The sequence below is a fragment of the Melopsittacus undulatus genome, unplaced genomic scaffold (assembly GCF_012275295.1).
Source record: "Melopsittacus undulatus isolate bMelUnd1 unplaced genomic scaffold, bMelUnd1.mat.Z mat_scaffold_55_arrow_ctg1, whole genome shotgun sequence".
In the NCBI taxonomy this organism is placed as follows: Eukaryota; Metazoa; Chordata; class Aves; order Psittaciformes; family Psittaculidae; genus Melopsittacus; species Melopsittacus undulatus.
The window spans coordinates 302,876-314,983 of NW_022994420.1; the positions used below are offsets into that span (position 1 = coordinate 302,876).

The following is a 12,108-nucleotide window of genomic DNA, read 5'->3' on the forward strand; positions in this document are numbered from 1 at the left end:
CGAGCTGTGGAGCCTCCCTCACCACACTCAGGGAAGAGGCTTCCAATTCCTCTTCTGTCCCCACCAGCACTGCCCCAGTCCCACTCATTCCCTCCTAGGCATTCCTAGGGAATACCAAAGGTGTTTTCTACCATGTGTCCACCTGGTCATGGCAAGGTCAACTCTGTCTTCTAAAGCTTTCACATATGTTCCAACAGAGCTGCAACTCTCCCTCTTTCAAGATTCACCTCCCTCACCTTTCCAGATCTAAAACACATGGCTGCATCCTGATGGATGTGTCTAAAACAGGCTAGAGGAATTGTGCCGCCTTCTCACTTCTGGCTCTCGGGGAGTCCTGGCACCCAGCTCAGCTGAAGCATTCGCACTGCAGGCATCTGCTGCCAGAGCAGTGCCAGCAGGGAGGACAGGGCAGGCACAGGCAGCCAGGGCAGCCCACACCTGAGTCATTACCTACTAGCTCCCACCCACAGCAGCTCAGCGCTCCCTGCAGGCACACCAAAGTGCTCTGCAGAGAAGGAACGGGCCTTACCCCAGCTTCCTGCAACTCTGGCATGGTGGACGTGACCCTCAGCTTAAAGGTGAGAGGGGCTGCACTCTTGTTGGCTATGGTGACCATCTTCTTCACCGTCTGTCCAATGCAGACGTTTCCCAGCTTCACCACCTTTCCTGGTGGATCCACAACGTCAACCTGAGGCGGTAGGGATTGATATCAAGCCAAAGGAAAGAAGGAGAAAAGGCTTTCTGCCACTCTAGTGGCAGAAACCCAAACCATGGGAGGCTGGGGAAGAGAGGAGGAAATGAGAAAACCATGCCGGTTGCCACCTGGAGTTTTAGCCTTTCGATTTCATCTCACCTTTATTTTTATGCCCCTTCCTTGGGCCTCATCAGTCAGCTTCTCTCCCGGGGCACAAGGAGGCAGCAACAAGCTGTTGGGGCTGTTGTCATCTTTTGGTGTCCGTAGGGGCTGTGCACAGAAGGAAGAGAAACCATGGACAGGATGAGTTTCTTGACCTTCACCATGTGAGCAGGCTCCCCAGCCGAGCCATCCCCTCCCACATTCCTTCCCCCCAGGGGCAGGGATTATCCAAGTCCCTCTGCAGCCTGCCAGCAGAGCTGGCTAACCCTGGAAGGCCACCAGGATTTGCCCTGCGCACTGCCCCCGTCTCCCTGCACAAGCCTGGCCATGCTGGAGCGCTGGGAATCTACAGAGTGTGCACAGACCTTCCCCCTCACCTGCTCCTCAGCAAGGTGCTGCTGCTCAAACTGCACTGAGTAAACCTCACAGGGCTTCTTCACCACCACTGTCCCCTCTTCCCCATGGCTCTGGGGCAGCAGCGGTCCCAGCTCCAGCTCTGCGGGGATGGACTCCAGCCGTGGCTCCAGACCACGTCCCAAGACCAGCACCTGCAGGCGTTGGCTGCTCTGGCAAATCTGGATCTGCAGCTCGCCCCGGTAGCACTTCTGCAAAGAAGCAGCACAGAAAGCTCCTCCGTGAAGCCCCAGCTGACAGCACCTCCAAGTCAACAATCGCCCAGGGTCAGGGGTCTTGTCAGCACCTCCAAGCTGAACCCAAAACAGGTATTTACTTAGAGCAGGGGCTACAGCATCTGCATGGCTCTCAGGAACTGCAGCGAGTCCTGCTCTGGAGCATAACTGGACAGTTGGCTCCCAGGTGGATCTAAAATGGGCTCTCAGAGGTTTTCACCTGGGCATGGGGGAGCGCAACGCTCATGAGGAAGGTCTGCTTCCTCAGACACAGTCCTGGCACTGCAGCACCAGGCAAACATCAGCTGTGTGCAAGAGGCACCTGAGCTCTCACTGGACACAAATAAGGATCATCTTCTCTGCTCAGTGCCTGCCTCTGGTCAAAGCCAGACACGAGACGCTGAAATCTCCACGAGCAATTGAGATCCCTGGGACTGTCCCAAGCATGGAAGCACTTGTGTCCATCCTGTCACACGCTACCAGTTTCCAAGTCACGGTGGCCACATGCAAACTGCCTTTGGGAATGCTCCATCATTTAAGCTGACTCCCGAACTGCGTGGGAACGTGCAGGGGAAACTGAGGCGCAGGAAGCTCCACGTGGAGGCAGAGCTCATCCCCCGCTCCCTGGGCTGGCCTCCCCTTACCACACTGCCCTGCCAGACCTCCTGGCGTGACACCCACCAATCTCACCTCTTCCGTGGGTGAAAAACGGACTTGGACGTGGCACTGCTGTCCTGGAGCGAGGCTTCCAGCTGAGGGCAGCACCTCAAAGCCACAGGGCACAGACTTCATCTCCTCCAGCAGCTTCTGGTGCTCGCTCCCTGGCAGATGTTTGTCCACCTGCGCACACAAACCAGTGGTGTGAGGTCTCCTTGGTCTGTGAGGACAGACCCTCGGTTCCTGCAGTGCTCCGAGATGCTGGCACAGTGCAGGGAGCACCTTCATCCCACCCAGACGTGGCCACCACTGCCTAGAACTGGAGGGCAAACATGCTGGCAGGGCAGGCAGATGGGGAGGCAGTGTCCTCAGAGGAGGAGGAATGGGTGAAGACGGCAGAGAAGTGAAGCATCAGCTAGTGAACAGGCCCAGGTGAACCAGCCTTGCTCTGTACCCTCAAAAGCTTCCTCAAGTGAGCTGCAGCCCAAGTGCTCAGGCAGCCAGAGGGGCACAAAAGGCAGGAAAGGCAAAGAGAACCCAACCGAGAAGTTGTGTGTTACACGTTGTCTGTGCTTTACCTCCTGAACAGGATCAGTCATGCTGATGGACCATTTACAGGGGACCTGGAACGTGTTGTGGAGCTGGATGGTTTCTTCCTGGCACTGCCCACACTGGACAGCAGAGAACTCCAGCCTGTCCCTGGACACGCAGAGGGACGGCTCAGCCACCATGGCACGGAGGCGGACCTGGATTGTGGGGCCTCCTCTGACCTACAGAAGGACAGAGCATCCGGTTGAGAGCCCACCCGATACTCGCTGCTGTGCCCAACCTGCTGCCTGCCCCAGAAGCTGGAGTACCTTGATGGGCAGGAGCACATCCACTTTTCCTAGGGGCAGGTTGGCACTTTGTGGGTCGAAGCACACTTCAAATGTCTTGCTCTCACAGGAGGGCAGGCGCTTCACACGCTCCAGGCACACGCTGAAGCCTGAACACAGCAAAATAAAGCAGCTGAGATAAGCAAGCAACAGGAAATGGCTCAGAAGCACGGTAAGGCCACAGGGGTGTCCTGGCTGGCAGCTCTCTGAAAGACCCCTTTGCATCTCCAGAGAAGCTGCTCTTCTCCCTTTGGCACTGCCCAAAGCAAAAGGACTTTCACAACCAGAATCCAGGGGTTACATAGTAAAAAGGAATCACATTGCTTGAGGAACTCCAGCAATTCCTTCATCAGGCATCTCAGGGAAGGATGCATAGACCTCTCCAAAGGAGAATTGCCACCTAAGATACTAAATGCTGGGGTGTTCCCTGGACAGCGGCTTAGAAGAGACGACTGGCCACCCCGCAGAGACAGCAGTCACCATGTGGTGGAGCTGCAGCCTTACCTCAAGGCCTCTTTGGGAAGCCTGTTTCCATAGAGCAGAGGATCCCACAGGCCGGTCAATAAAGGCTGAGCAGAAGTGCTCTGGCACTATGAACTCTAAACAAAGCACTTCCGAACCACAGAGGGTCCATCTGTTTGCAACATAAACCCTCAGAGTGCACAAAGAAACTCGGATGATGCTCACGGGAGCCAAGAGCAGAAGATGCTGAGAGGCGATCAAGGTGATCAGCCCTTCTGGCCCCTGCAATCAGATTTTAGGGCAGCCACAGGCAGAGCAGGTCTCTGGGCACTGCTCGCCAGAAGTCAGGCTCTTGAACAGGGCACCCAGCACGGGGGTACTAAGGAGGAAAAAGCTGTCCAAGGAAGTACTCAAATCTCCCCGTGTCCAATGGCTTCAGCTGATGTGTCAGAGGTAGCTCCTTCAAGCCCCCGTGAAGCCTCTCCACCATGGGTTACCTGTGTTATACAGGACATATCCATCAACACGGAAAGATGCAGGGAAGTGCCCAGTGTTAGTGATCTTCACCGTGTGTGTGTGGATGTCACCGGGAACAACATAGCCAAGGTCCAGGATGTATTCGGGCAGCTCAGCTCTGAAAGGAGGAGTAAGGACACTCTGTAAACCCCAGCATGGCATGGGCTGGAGAAGCAAATGGAGTGGATAATTCTGTATTCACTGCTCTGAAAGCTCAAGCCAAGCCCAGGAAACCCAAGGCCTGAGTACCCAGTAATAACACTTGGCTAAGTCATGGGGAGTGCAGGGCCTAGGATTTATCAGCCACCAATGGGATCTTCGAGTGACTTTAAAGTGGGTACTGGACACAGTTCCTATGCTGCAAAAAGCCATTGCAGACAAGTCCACTGCATCTCCACTGGTCTCAATCAAACTGCTAAGCTGGTGTCCAGCCCAAGCCTGAAACTGCTTCAGGACCTTGTCATAGCATTTCCTGGCAGAGGCCTTTGGCAGGCAATCCCACTTGGAAAAGTGCATAAGGGATCTGGACCATTCCCTGCTCTTCCTGCATAGTGGGGTCTGTTTCTTGGCACAAAGATGCCAGCTTTGAGATGCCCCTTTCAGAGCTGGTCAGCAGGGGTGGTGCCTGTGCTGTCTGCAAGGGCTTGCTCGTCTGCACCCCTCAGCTCTGAGAACAGAACCCAGCAACTGTGGAGAGGGGAGCACCTCCAGAGCTCAGGGGAGCACTGTGCAAGCGAGGACACCGACCTGCCCACAGGGAACACATCATAGCTCTCAGCATCAGGCCCCTTCTGAAGTCCGCAGCTGTTCCCAGCTCTGAGACACAAGGAGCTCTCAGGAGCAGGCCTGCACTGCTGGCTGTTACCCTCGGGGCCCCTGCACACAGGCTACAGGACTCCCTACTAACTTGAGAAGCCTCCGATGTACACGCTGGTGAAAGGCAGTGTCCTCCGGGGGACGGGAGCTGAGAGCTTTCTGCTGCTCCACGGCATGTTCCTCCATCAGCATCTCCTCCATCTGCATCTGCAGCTGAGCATCCCACTGAGGAAAGTAAAGACAGGGGCTGCTTAGCAAAGGTCCTTCCCAAGGCACAGGCTTGTCTCAGGAGGAGGATCCCACCCTGCTCTTGTTGAGAGAGGCGATGGAGTCATTCTGTCTCACTGCTCAGTGTCTGGGACACTTCCTGCTCTCTCAGGCAGGATCATAGCTCCAAAGAAATTAACTCCAGTGTCTCTCCCTGCCCAGTTATCAAAGCTGATCTGGACACATGGACAGACAAGCCAGAAACCTTCCAAAGCTCCAAGTATGTCCCTGCCCCCAGTTAGTGCCAAAGCAGCTTGGACAAAAGCTCTCCTGGAAAGGGAACCATGAGAGAGCTGGAGCCTCTTGGAGATCCAGAACACAGCACAGCCTCAGGGTGCATTCAGGCTGCTGCTTTACACTCTGTAAAGCTGGCAGGGCTTGGCCAGTGAGCAACAAAACCCCCAGCACCGACCTGAATGTCCTTCAGAGCACCATAAACCCAACTGCTTGAGCACAGCCCTTAGCATCTCCTGGGGTAGTCAGGAGCTGGTGCATCTCCAGGAGGGACAACTCCCAGAGGTGGGCAGCCCATGGGGCACGCTGAGCTGACACAGTCCATGGCCAGGGCTGTGCAGGGAGGCACTCAGTGCCAGCAGAGCCCTGGGCACAGGGCCGTGGGGCGCAGGGGCTCCAGTGACACGCAGGAGGGTGGCACGTGTGGGACAGGGCAGCAGCTCTACTCACCATGGTGCCCGAGTCGTCCATGCGGGGCTCGGCTGCCACAGCCTCCCCCAGAGCAATGGCCTCGTCTCTCTGGCTGCCTTTGTCCAGCTTTTCTTGGGCCTTTTGGAGGATCTTCTCATATTTGGCGTTGCCTGAAAGCACAGAACACCACCAATAGCAGTGGGGCAGCACAAATCCCATGGAAGACGGGAAGCCCCATTCCCCCAACACGCAGACACAAACTGCTCCAGCAATGGAGGGAAAGGCGATCCTGCTGCTTCTCACCCCCAGCCGTCTTTCGCGCCACACAGGAGCATCTCAGCCCCGCAACGTGATGCAAACCCAACCCTGTCAAAATCCCTGCCAGCCTCTCTTGCAGCTTCCCTGTGCTTTTCTGCCCAGCCCTCATCTTCCCAGACCTCTGCCATATGCTGGCAAGCTGTGCAGATTGGTTCCTGCAGCAAAGCCACACGGGCTCGTCTGCCAGAGACCAAGGAAGCAACCAGAGGGCTGAGTTTGCCTGACAGCCCTGAAACCTCCAGGCCTGGCGGAGGTGCCTGTGAGCTGCCCTATGGGCATATGGCATGGGGGAAAGCCAGGTGACCTTCCTGGCGAGCAGACAGGCAGTGCTCACCTTTGATGTTCCTGGGCAGGTTCAAGTGGATCCTGGGAAAGGTCCCTTCTCCTTTCAGGCAGACTTTTTCTGGCTCCAGGTGACCCACTTGGATCTGGAAAGCCCTGCAGAAGACTCCAGGCACTCCTGGCAGGTAATAGACTTTCAGCACTTGCTGCTTGCCAGGTTCAATGTAACCCTGCGGGGCACAGAAGACGGAGGGAGGTAGTGTACCAAAGAGGACTCAGTGGAGGGATGGCTCACACGACAGACACGCTGAGGACACAAGACAGCTTCTCATACATAAGGAAACATCAGACATCACCACCTCCAGCTTTCTTGTACCCAAACGCCCCAGTCTCCTACACCAAGATGCAGTATGTCCTTCAGAGGCCTCGCAAGGCTGCCCTCTGCTCAGCATGAGCACAGCTCTTCTGCTGACAGGGTTTACCCTCTGCTAGCCAGAGCCAGGCACAACAAACCAAAGCTCTTTCACCAGCTGCTCTGGAAGAGCACCGAAGGGCCTGTGCTTCCAGCAGGGCCAGCAGCTCCTGGCAGCAGCTTGCAGGAGAGGACATCAGCGTGTCATCCCTCAGGCGGACAAGCACTGAGGAAGGTGGAAGCCACTCGGCCCTTTGCTTCCTCTTCCCATTGCAAAAGGGCACCAAGGCAGGAACATTGCTCCAGCTCTAAGACACCCAGGCAGGATGACAACTGGGATGGAGTGATGCTCCAGTGATGGCACAACCAGAGAGCTCAGCACTCAGCTCCAAAGACCTCCCGCAACCATCGTGCCCCCCACTGGTGGTTGCTGTAGGACAGCAGAGCCAGCAGCGGCCAAGGCCAGTCAGGGGCTCCATTAGGATTGTGCTCGATGCACCTCCTCTGCCTCTGCAGCAATCGCTCACAGCCCTGTCTCTCCTGCCTGGTTTTGGACGGGGGTTGTGTGCTCATTCCCCCTATTTTCCCCCAAAACTCTCTCCTGGGCAGCCTGACACAGGCCGGGTGAAGCCCTTGTGCTACTCACCATGCTGGGCATGACCAGGGGCACGCCAGGCAGAGGGCTGGCTGCAGTGCCTGTGCCGGGGCTCAGCACCACAAAGGCAAATCCCAGCTTCCCACTGTTCTGCAGGGTCACTGCTGCTTCCGTGACTTTGTTAAACACCTGAGGAGAGGACAGAAGAGCAGGAAGTTACAGGCACACGTCTGCTGCTCACAATTTCATTCCTCTTACATTGGGTCGAAAGCAAAGGAACACAGCCCAGAAGCAGGGAGCGCACAGGAGAGATGGGCACTGGGCTCTCTGGGTTAACCCGGGCAACCCGCGACTGCAGGGTACCTCTGAGCCCTACACACGGACAGGTATTTGTGGCAGAGGTGCAATTACAACCATGGAAAGATCAGGAAGAAACCAAGTAGGGGACACAAGCCCTCTGCACTTGAAGGTGTCACCCAACAGCGAGCTGAAACACAGGAGGAGGCACTGAGGCATTTCAGGAGAAAAGGCTCCTGCACACAAGTATTTGTGGGCAAAATACAAGCCAAAAGGGAGACAAACAGGGCAACGCACACATGGCCAACAGCTGGAAACAGCTGTGGGGTTGTAACTGGAAAGAAGTACAGTGAGGGTTATTCTGGGACATTCTATCCAGCTACAGTGACTGGAAGCCCAAGTCAGCTGCCTCCTTGGCCGATGAATCAGGAGCATTAAAAGAGAGCACCTCCTTGCACCTCTGGCTTTAGGAGCCCATCAGCGGATGGACATCTGAGGGACACATCCCTCTGGAGAGCACCACTGGGATCCTGCCTGTCCCAGGAGGCAGCGTTAGTTCCCTCCAAGAGGAGGGATTCCCAGCTTTGGGCTGGGCTGGAGATGGCCATTAAACACCAGCTTGGAGCTATCACCCAAACGCTGGACTTCTGAGCCACAGAGCCAGCAAAGCAGCTGGGAAGGGGGGAGAGCCCTCGACCCGGGGGGGCAGCAGCCCACCGGTCATGGCTGGAGACAAGGAGCTCTGACAAGAGCAGCGTGCGGTACCTGCAGCCCGCAGTCGATCTCGGTGGTGTCCAGGAGGTAGCCGATGCCTGAGGCCTCCCCACGCAGAGCCACCTCGTAGCAGGAGTCCAGAGCTCTCTCCGGATACACCACGCTGAAGGGAGCCTCAGGAACTCCTCTGTTGAGCAGGAGCACCTGCAGCAGCAGCAAGAAAGCAACATGGAAATACATGAAGAATCCTCTTTACTTACTGAAGGCTCACTTCTTTTCTACTTTAGCAATTAACATCTGTAAAAGGCAGAAGATGCTGAGCGCTGCTGCCAAATACAACAGGACAAGTTCTGCCTCAGGGCTTTTTCATGCAAAGCAGGGATAACTTCACACAAACAGAGCCACTCTGGCCTTATTCCCCTGACACAGAGCACTCCACTTGACCTGCAGTGGCAAGGGCCTGCTCAGCACCACCAACCTGATTCAGACCCATCCCACACCTCCACCAGGCTCACTGCTGCCCACGAGCCATCCAGATCCACCCCATGCCCTGCCACCCGTCCTGCTCACCCCGTAGCTGTGGCTTGAGCCAACAAACACCTTCCCGACGCTCACCTGGTCGCAGCTGAGTTCCACCTGGGGCCCGACGCCTTCCCCGCTGATGCACAGGGGCAGCCTGGTCTCACAGCCTGTGGAGGGAAATCTCTGTGAGCGCAATTCCTTCTGCTACCCAGCACTTTCCAGGTTGTCTCAGTGCTGCTGCCGGTCCCTGGCCTGCATGGAACCACCTCCAGATGCTCCAGGAGAAGATACGGGACCCATCTCGTCCCTCAGGAAATCAGCCTTGGGGCTGGTTTCTCATTTCTAACCAACCCCCTGGGATGGTGTCTCAGAGAACCACAGAATGGTTTGTGTTGGAAAGGACCTCAAGATCATCCACTTCCAACCCCTGCCATGGACAGCGACACCTTCCACTAGACCAGGCTGCTGCAAGACCCATCCAGCCTGAACTTGAACATTGCCAGGGACGGAGCAACTTCCTTGGGCAGCCTGTTCCAGTGCCTCTCCACTCTCACAGCAAACAATTCCTTCTGGATATCTAAACTAAATCTCCCCTGTTTAAGCTCAAACCCATCACCCCTTGTCTCATCCCTCCAGCCCTGGAAAACCAGCCCTCTCACTGAGCAGATCACATAAGCCAGACATGTACTGCTAACGTACACATCCCTTGGTGCAAAGGCAACTGAGATCTCAAGGCTTACAGCCAAACTCCAGGGTGGCTTCTTTCCCTCAGATTTGCTAGAGATGACAGAGCACAAGATCTTCAGTCTGAAAGCTGCTCTCAGCCACTGAAGCCTGAATCCTGGCTCAAATTTTGGACAAGATCTCACTGCCATCCCTTTCTACTCTGCACACAAGGCGAGCAGCACCAGGAGGAGGAGAGAGCCACACAACCAAGACTCATCTTGGAGGTAAATGGTCTACAGGCTCCTGGTGCTCCTTCATTAAAGCTGTGTGTGTTGCAAATGCTGGCAAACCCGTGCCAGGAAAGCTTATTCTTTCACTGCTTTGTCTCTTCTGGGGTCAGGAAGCCAGAGCCAGGCATCCTGAGCCCTGGCCTCGGACAGGAGACCACCGGGAGCTGCAGGGACAGCAGCATGTGCCAGCACTGTCCTCTTGAGCCCTCCAGAGCTACACGAGATCCCAGTGGGCTGGAAGAGTGTTTGTACCTCCTCTGTGGGAACAGGAGCAGGAAGAAGGAGCTGTACCTGAGATGTCACAGTAGGCTGCCTCTTGGTAGACTCTGGCTTCTTTGGGCTTAAAGATCACCTTGATTTCAAGTGAAGAATTTGGCAAGATATCTCCCTCCTGAAACAGAAGTGACAGCAAACCATTTATCTTCAAACAGCACATTCTTGTTGCCACTACAGCCCTGTAAGCCTTTATTTAGAGCATCAGCAAAGAGCAAGGAGCAAGCAACACTTGTCAACAGAATTTAGAGAGCTTGGAAGCAGCTGCAGAAACACCTTCCAAAGTCCCTCGCCTTTACTGGCACCCGGAAGGGGCTTTTGTTACCCTCAGAAGAGACTGAGCTCTGGCTCAGGGATTTAAGTCTGGGCCACGCTACCAGTTTCTGCAACTCTCTGCTGCTTCCTCAGGGTCTTCTCTCTCTGCTGCTCTCCCACAGGATCCTGGCACTGGTGCTCAGGCCCAGGAAGCCTTGTCACACATTTCAGCAGGCATCCCTGGTTTCTATCTGCTCTCACTTCCTCCAACTGCCTTAAGCAAAGGCACCTCCTACAGCCCTTCAGACCCTAGCATTACAAATACACTTGACGTAAGTAGCTACACCTCTGGCAACCGTAATAACGCTCTACAGGAATTCAATATTGAGTTGACGGAAGCAGATAAAAACAACAGAGTCATTTTTCTATCAGCACAGCCAGGCTCTGATTCCACTCTGCTCTTGGCTATTCTCAGGAATTTGTCCAGAAGAGCCTTGAACTGACTGGAGCCTCCAGCACTCCTGCAGCATCAATATTTACTAGCTACGGTTCTGCCACTGACACAGCACTGACAGCTTAGAGGACAGCCCCACAAAAATTAAAGAGCTACAACATGGGAAGTTATTGCCTGCAGCTGCAAGTAGTTCCCTGATGCACAACCTGCTCTGAGTCAGGAGAACACGGGCAAGGGACAGGCAGGGAAGAACCCTTTCAAACACCAACCGCCAGTAACTGCAAAAGTCTGAAAGAGTAAAGTCACTTGGATTCTTCTCAAACCTGCACAAAGTCCCCATGTGGGACAGGAGACACTGCCCATGACACAAAGCCCTTGCTGCCCCCGGCCTCCTCCATTCCTGCATCCCCCATTCCTCTAGCAGGGCAGCTGGAGCTGGCTCAGTTGCCTCAAGGGCATCTGTCTGAAACTCTGCAGTTGATCCAGCCCCACATAGCCCCAAACTCAACATTCCCAACGCTGAAGCTGCCACTGCACCAAAAAGTACAGCTCAGCAAGAACCTGGAGGAAGCACTGCAAGTACATCTCAAACAATAGGAGTCGCAAAGGAGAGCCGAGGGTTTACTGCGAGGCCCATGCCTGGGGCATGATTTGCCTCCATACGAGTACAACACTGCTGTGGCATCATTCTGTACACACCTTTAACTAGTGCAGGAGGGAGCTTAGAGCTTTGGGCATGTGCATTGATTCCTTTGAAAGCTAATCAGAGGAGGTGCAGCACACACACACCCTTGCCAGGATGATGCCTGCTGGCCACCAAGCACCACAAAGCAATCCAGTGAGGCACCAACGACATCTCACAAGGGACAACATCTCCATATATCCAAGGTGCTGCTGGGGCCCAAGGCACAGCCAGATTAGACCTCTCTAAGGCACCTGAGGAACAAGCTTAGGGCTAGCACCTAAAGCTCTCCTTTATAGGGATCAGCACAGCTCTCCGGAACAATCCGGATACAGCACCCCCAATGGAGCCTGCATATCATAGCCGCCATCCAAGAGAACTGACCCATCACTTAACAGGATCAAGGCAAAGACTCTCCATGGGGAAAAGGATGTATCCATAAAGAACGGAATTCATGGAATCAAGAGACTGATAACAAGCACACGCCAGTCCGGGGAGAGACTCCTGTAGGAGCCTGCTTTTGATTCAGCCCTAGAGAAACCATCTAACAGGAACACGGCATTTAGGAAAGGTTTCCATCACAGCTTGGGGCAAGCTACACCTTCACGTCTCTGCATCATCGCAT

General features: G+C 55.1%; 1 protein-coding gene and 1 long non-coding RNA gene across 2 annotated transcripts; both read right to left on the minus strand.

Moving 5' to 3' along the window:
* Nucleotides 1–844: 844 nt before the first annotated feature.
* On the minus strand, nucleotides 845–2,876 carry LOC117438673 (hydrocephalus-inducing protein homolog). The gene is made up of 4 exons (XM_034074114.1): nucleotides 2,721–2,876; nucleotides 2,176–2,325; nucleotides 1,405–1,461; nucleotides 845–964 (listed from the first exon to the last, which is right to left on the minus strand). Exons 1-4 carry the CDS (start codon nucleotides 2,871–2,873, stop codon nucleotides 845–847), a joined length of 480 nt encoding a protein of 159 aa, XP_033930005.1. The 5' UTR covers nucleotides 2,874–2,876.
* Nucleotides 2,877–8,448: 5,572 nt separating this feature from the next.
* On the minus strand, nucleotides 8,449–10,211 carry LOC117438659 (uncharacterized). Its single transcript, XR_004550945.1, has 3 exons — nucleotides 10,111–10,211; nucleotides 8,957–9,030; nucleotides 8,449–8,545 (listed from the first exon to the last, which is right to left on the minus strand). It is a non-coding gene; the product is annotated as an uncharacterized lncRNA (long non-coding RNA).
* Between the last annotated feature and the right edge of the window lie 1,897 nt (nucleotides 10,212–12,108).

Coding starts and splice junctions, on each gene's coding strand:
- LOC117438673 (XM_034074114.1), bottom strand. CDS start 2,873: ATGGTGGCTGAGCCGTCCCTCTGCGTGTCCAGGGACAGGCTGGAGTTC. Junction 1,462..2,175: donor GTTTTTCACCCACGGAAGAG/GTGAGATTGGTG, acceptor GCTTCTTTGCAG/AAGTGCTACCGGGGCGAGCT. Junction 965..1,404: donor AGAGCAGCCAACGCCTGCAG/GTGCTGGTCTTG, acceptor TTCTGTGCACAG/CCCCTACGGACACCAAAAGA.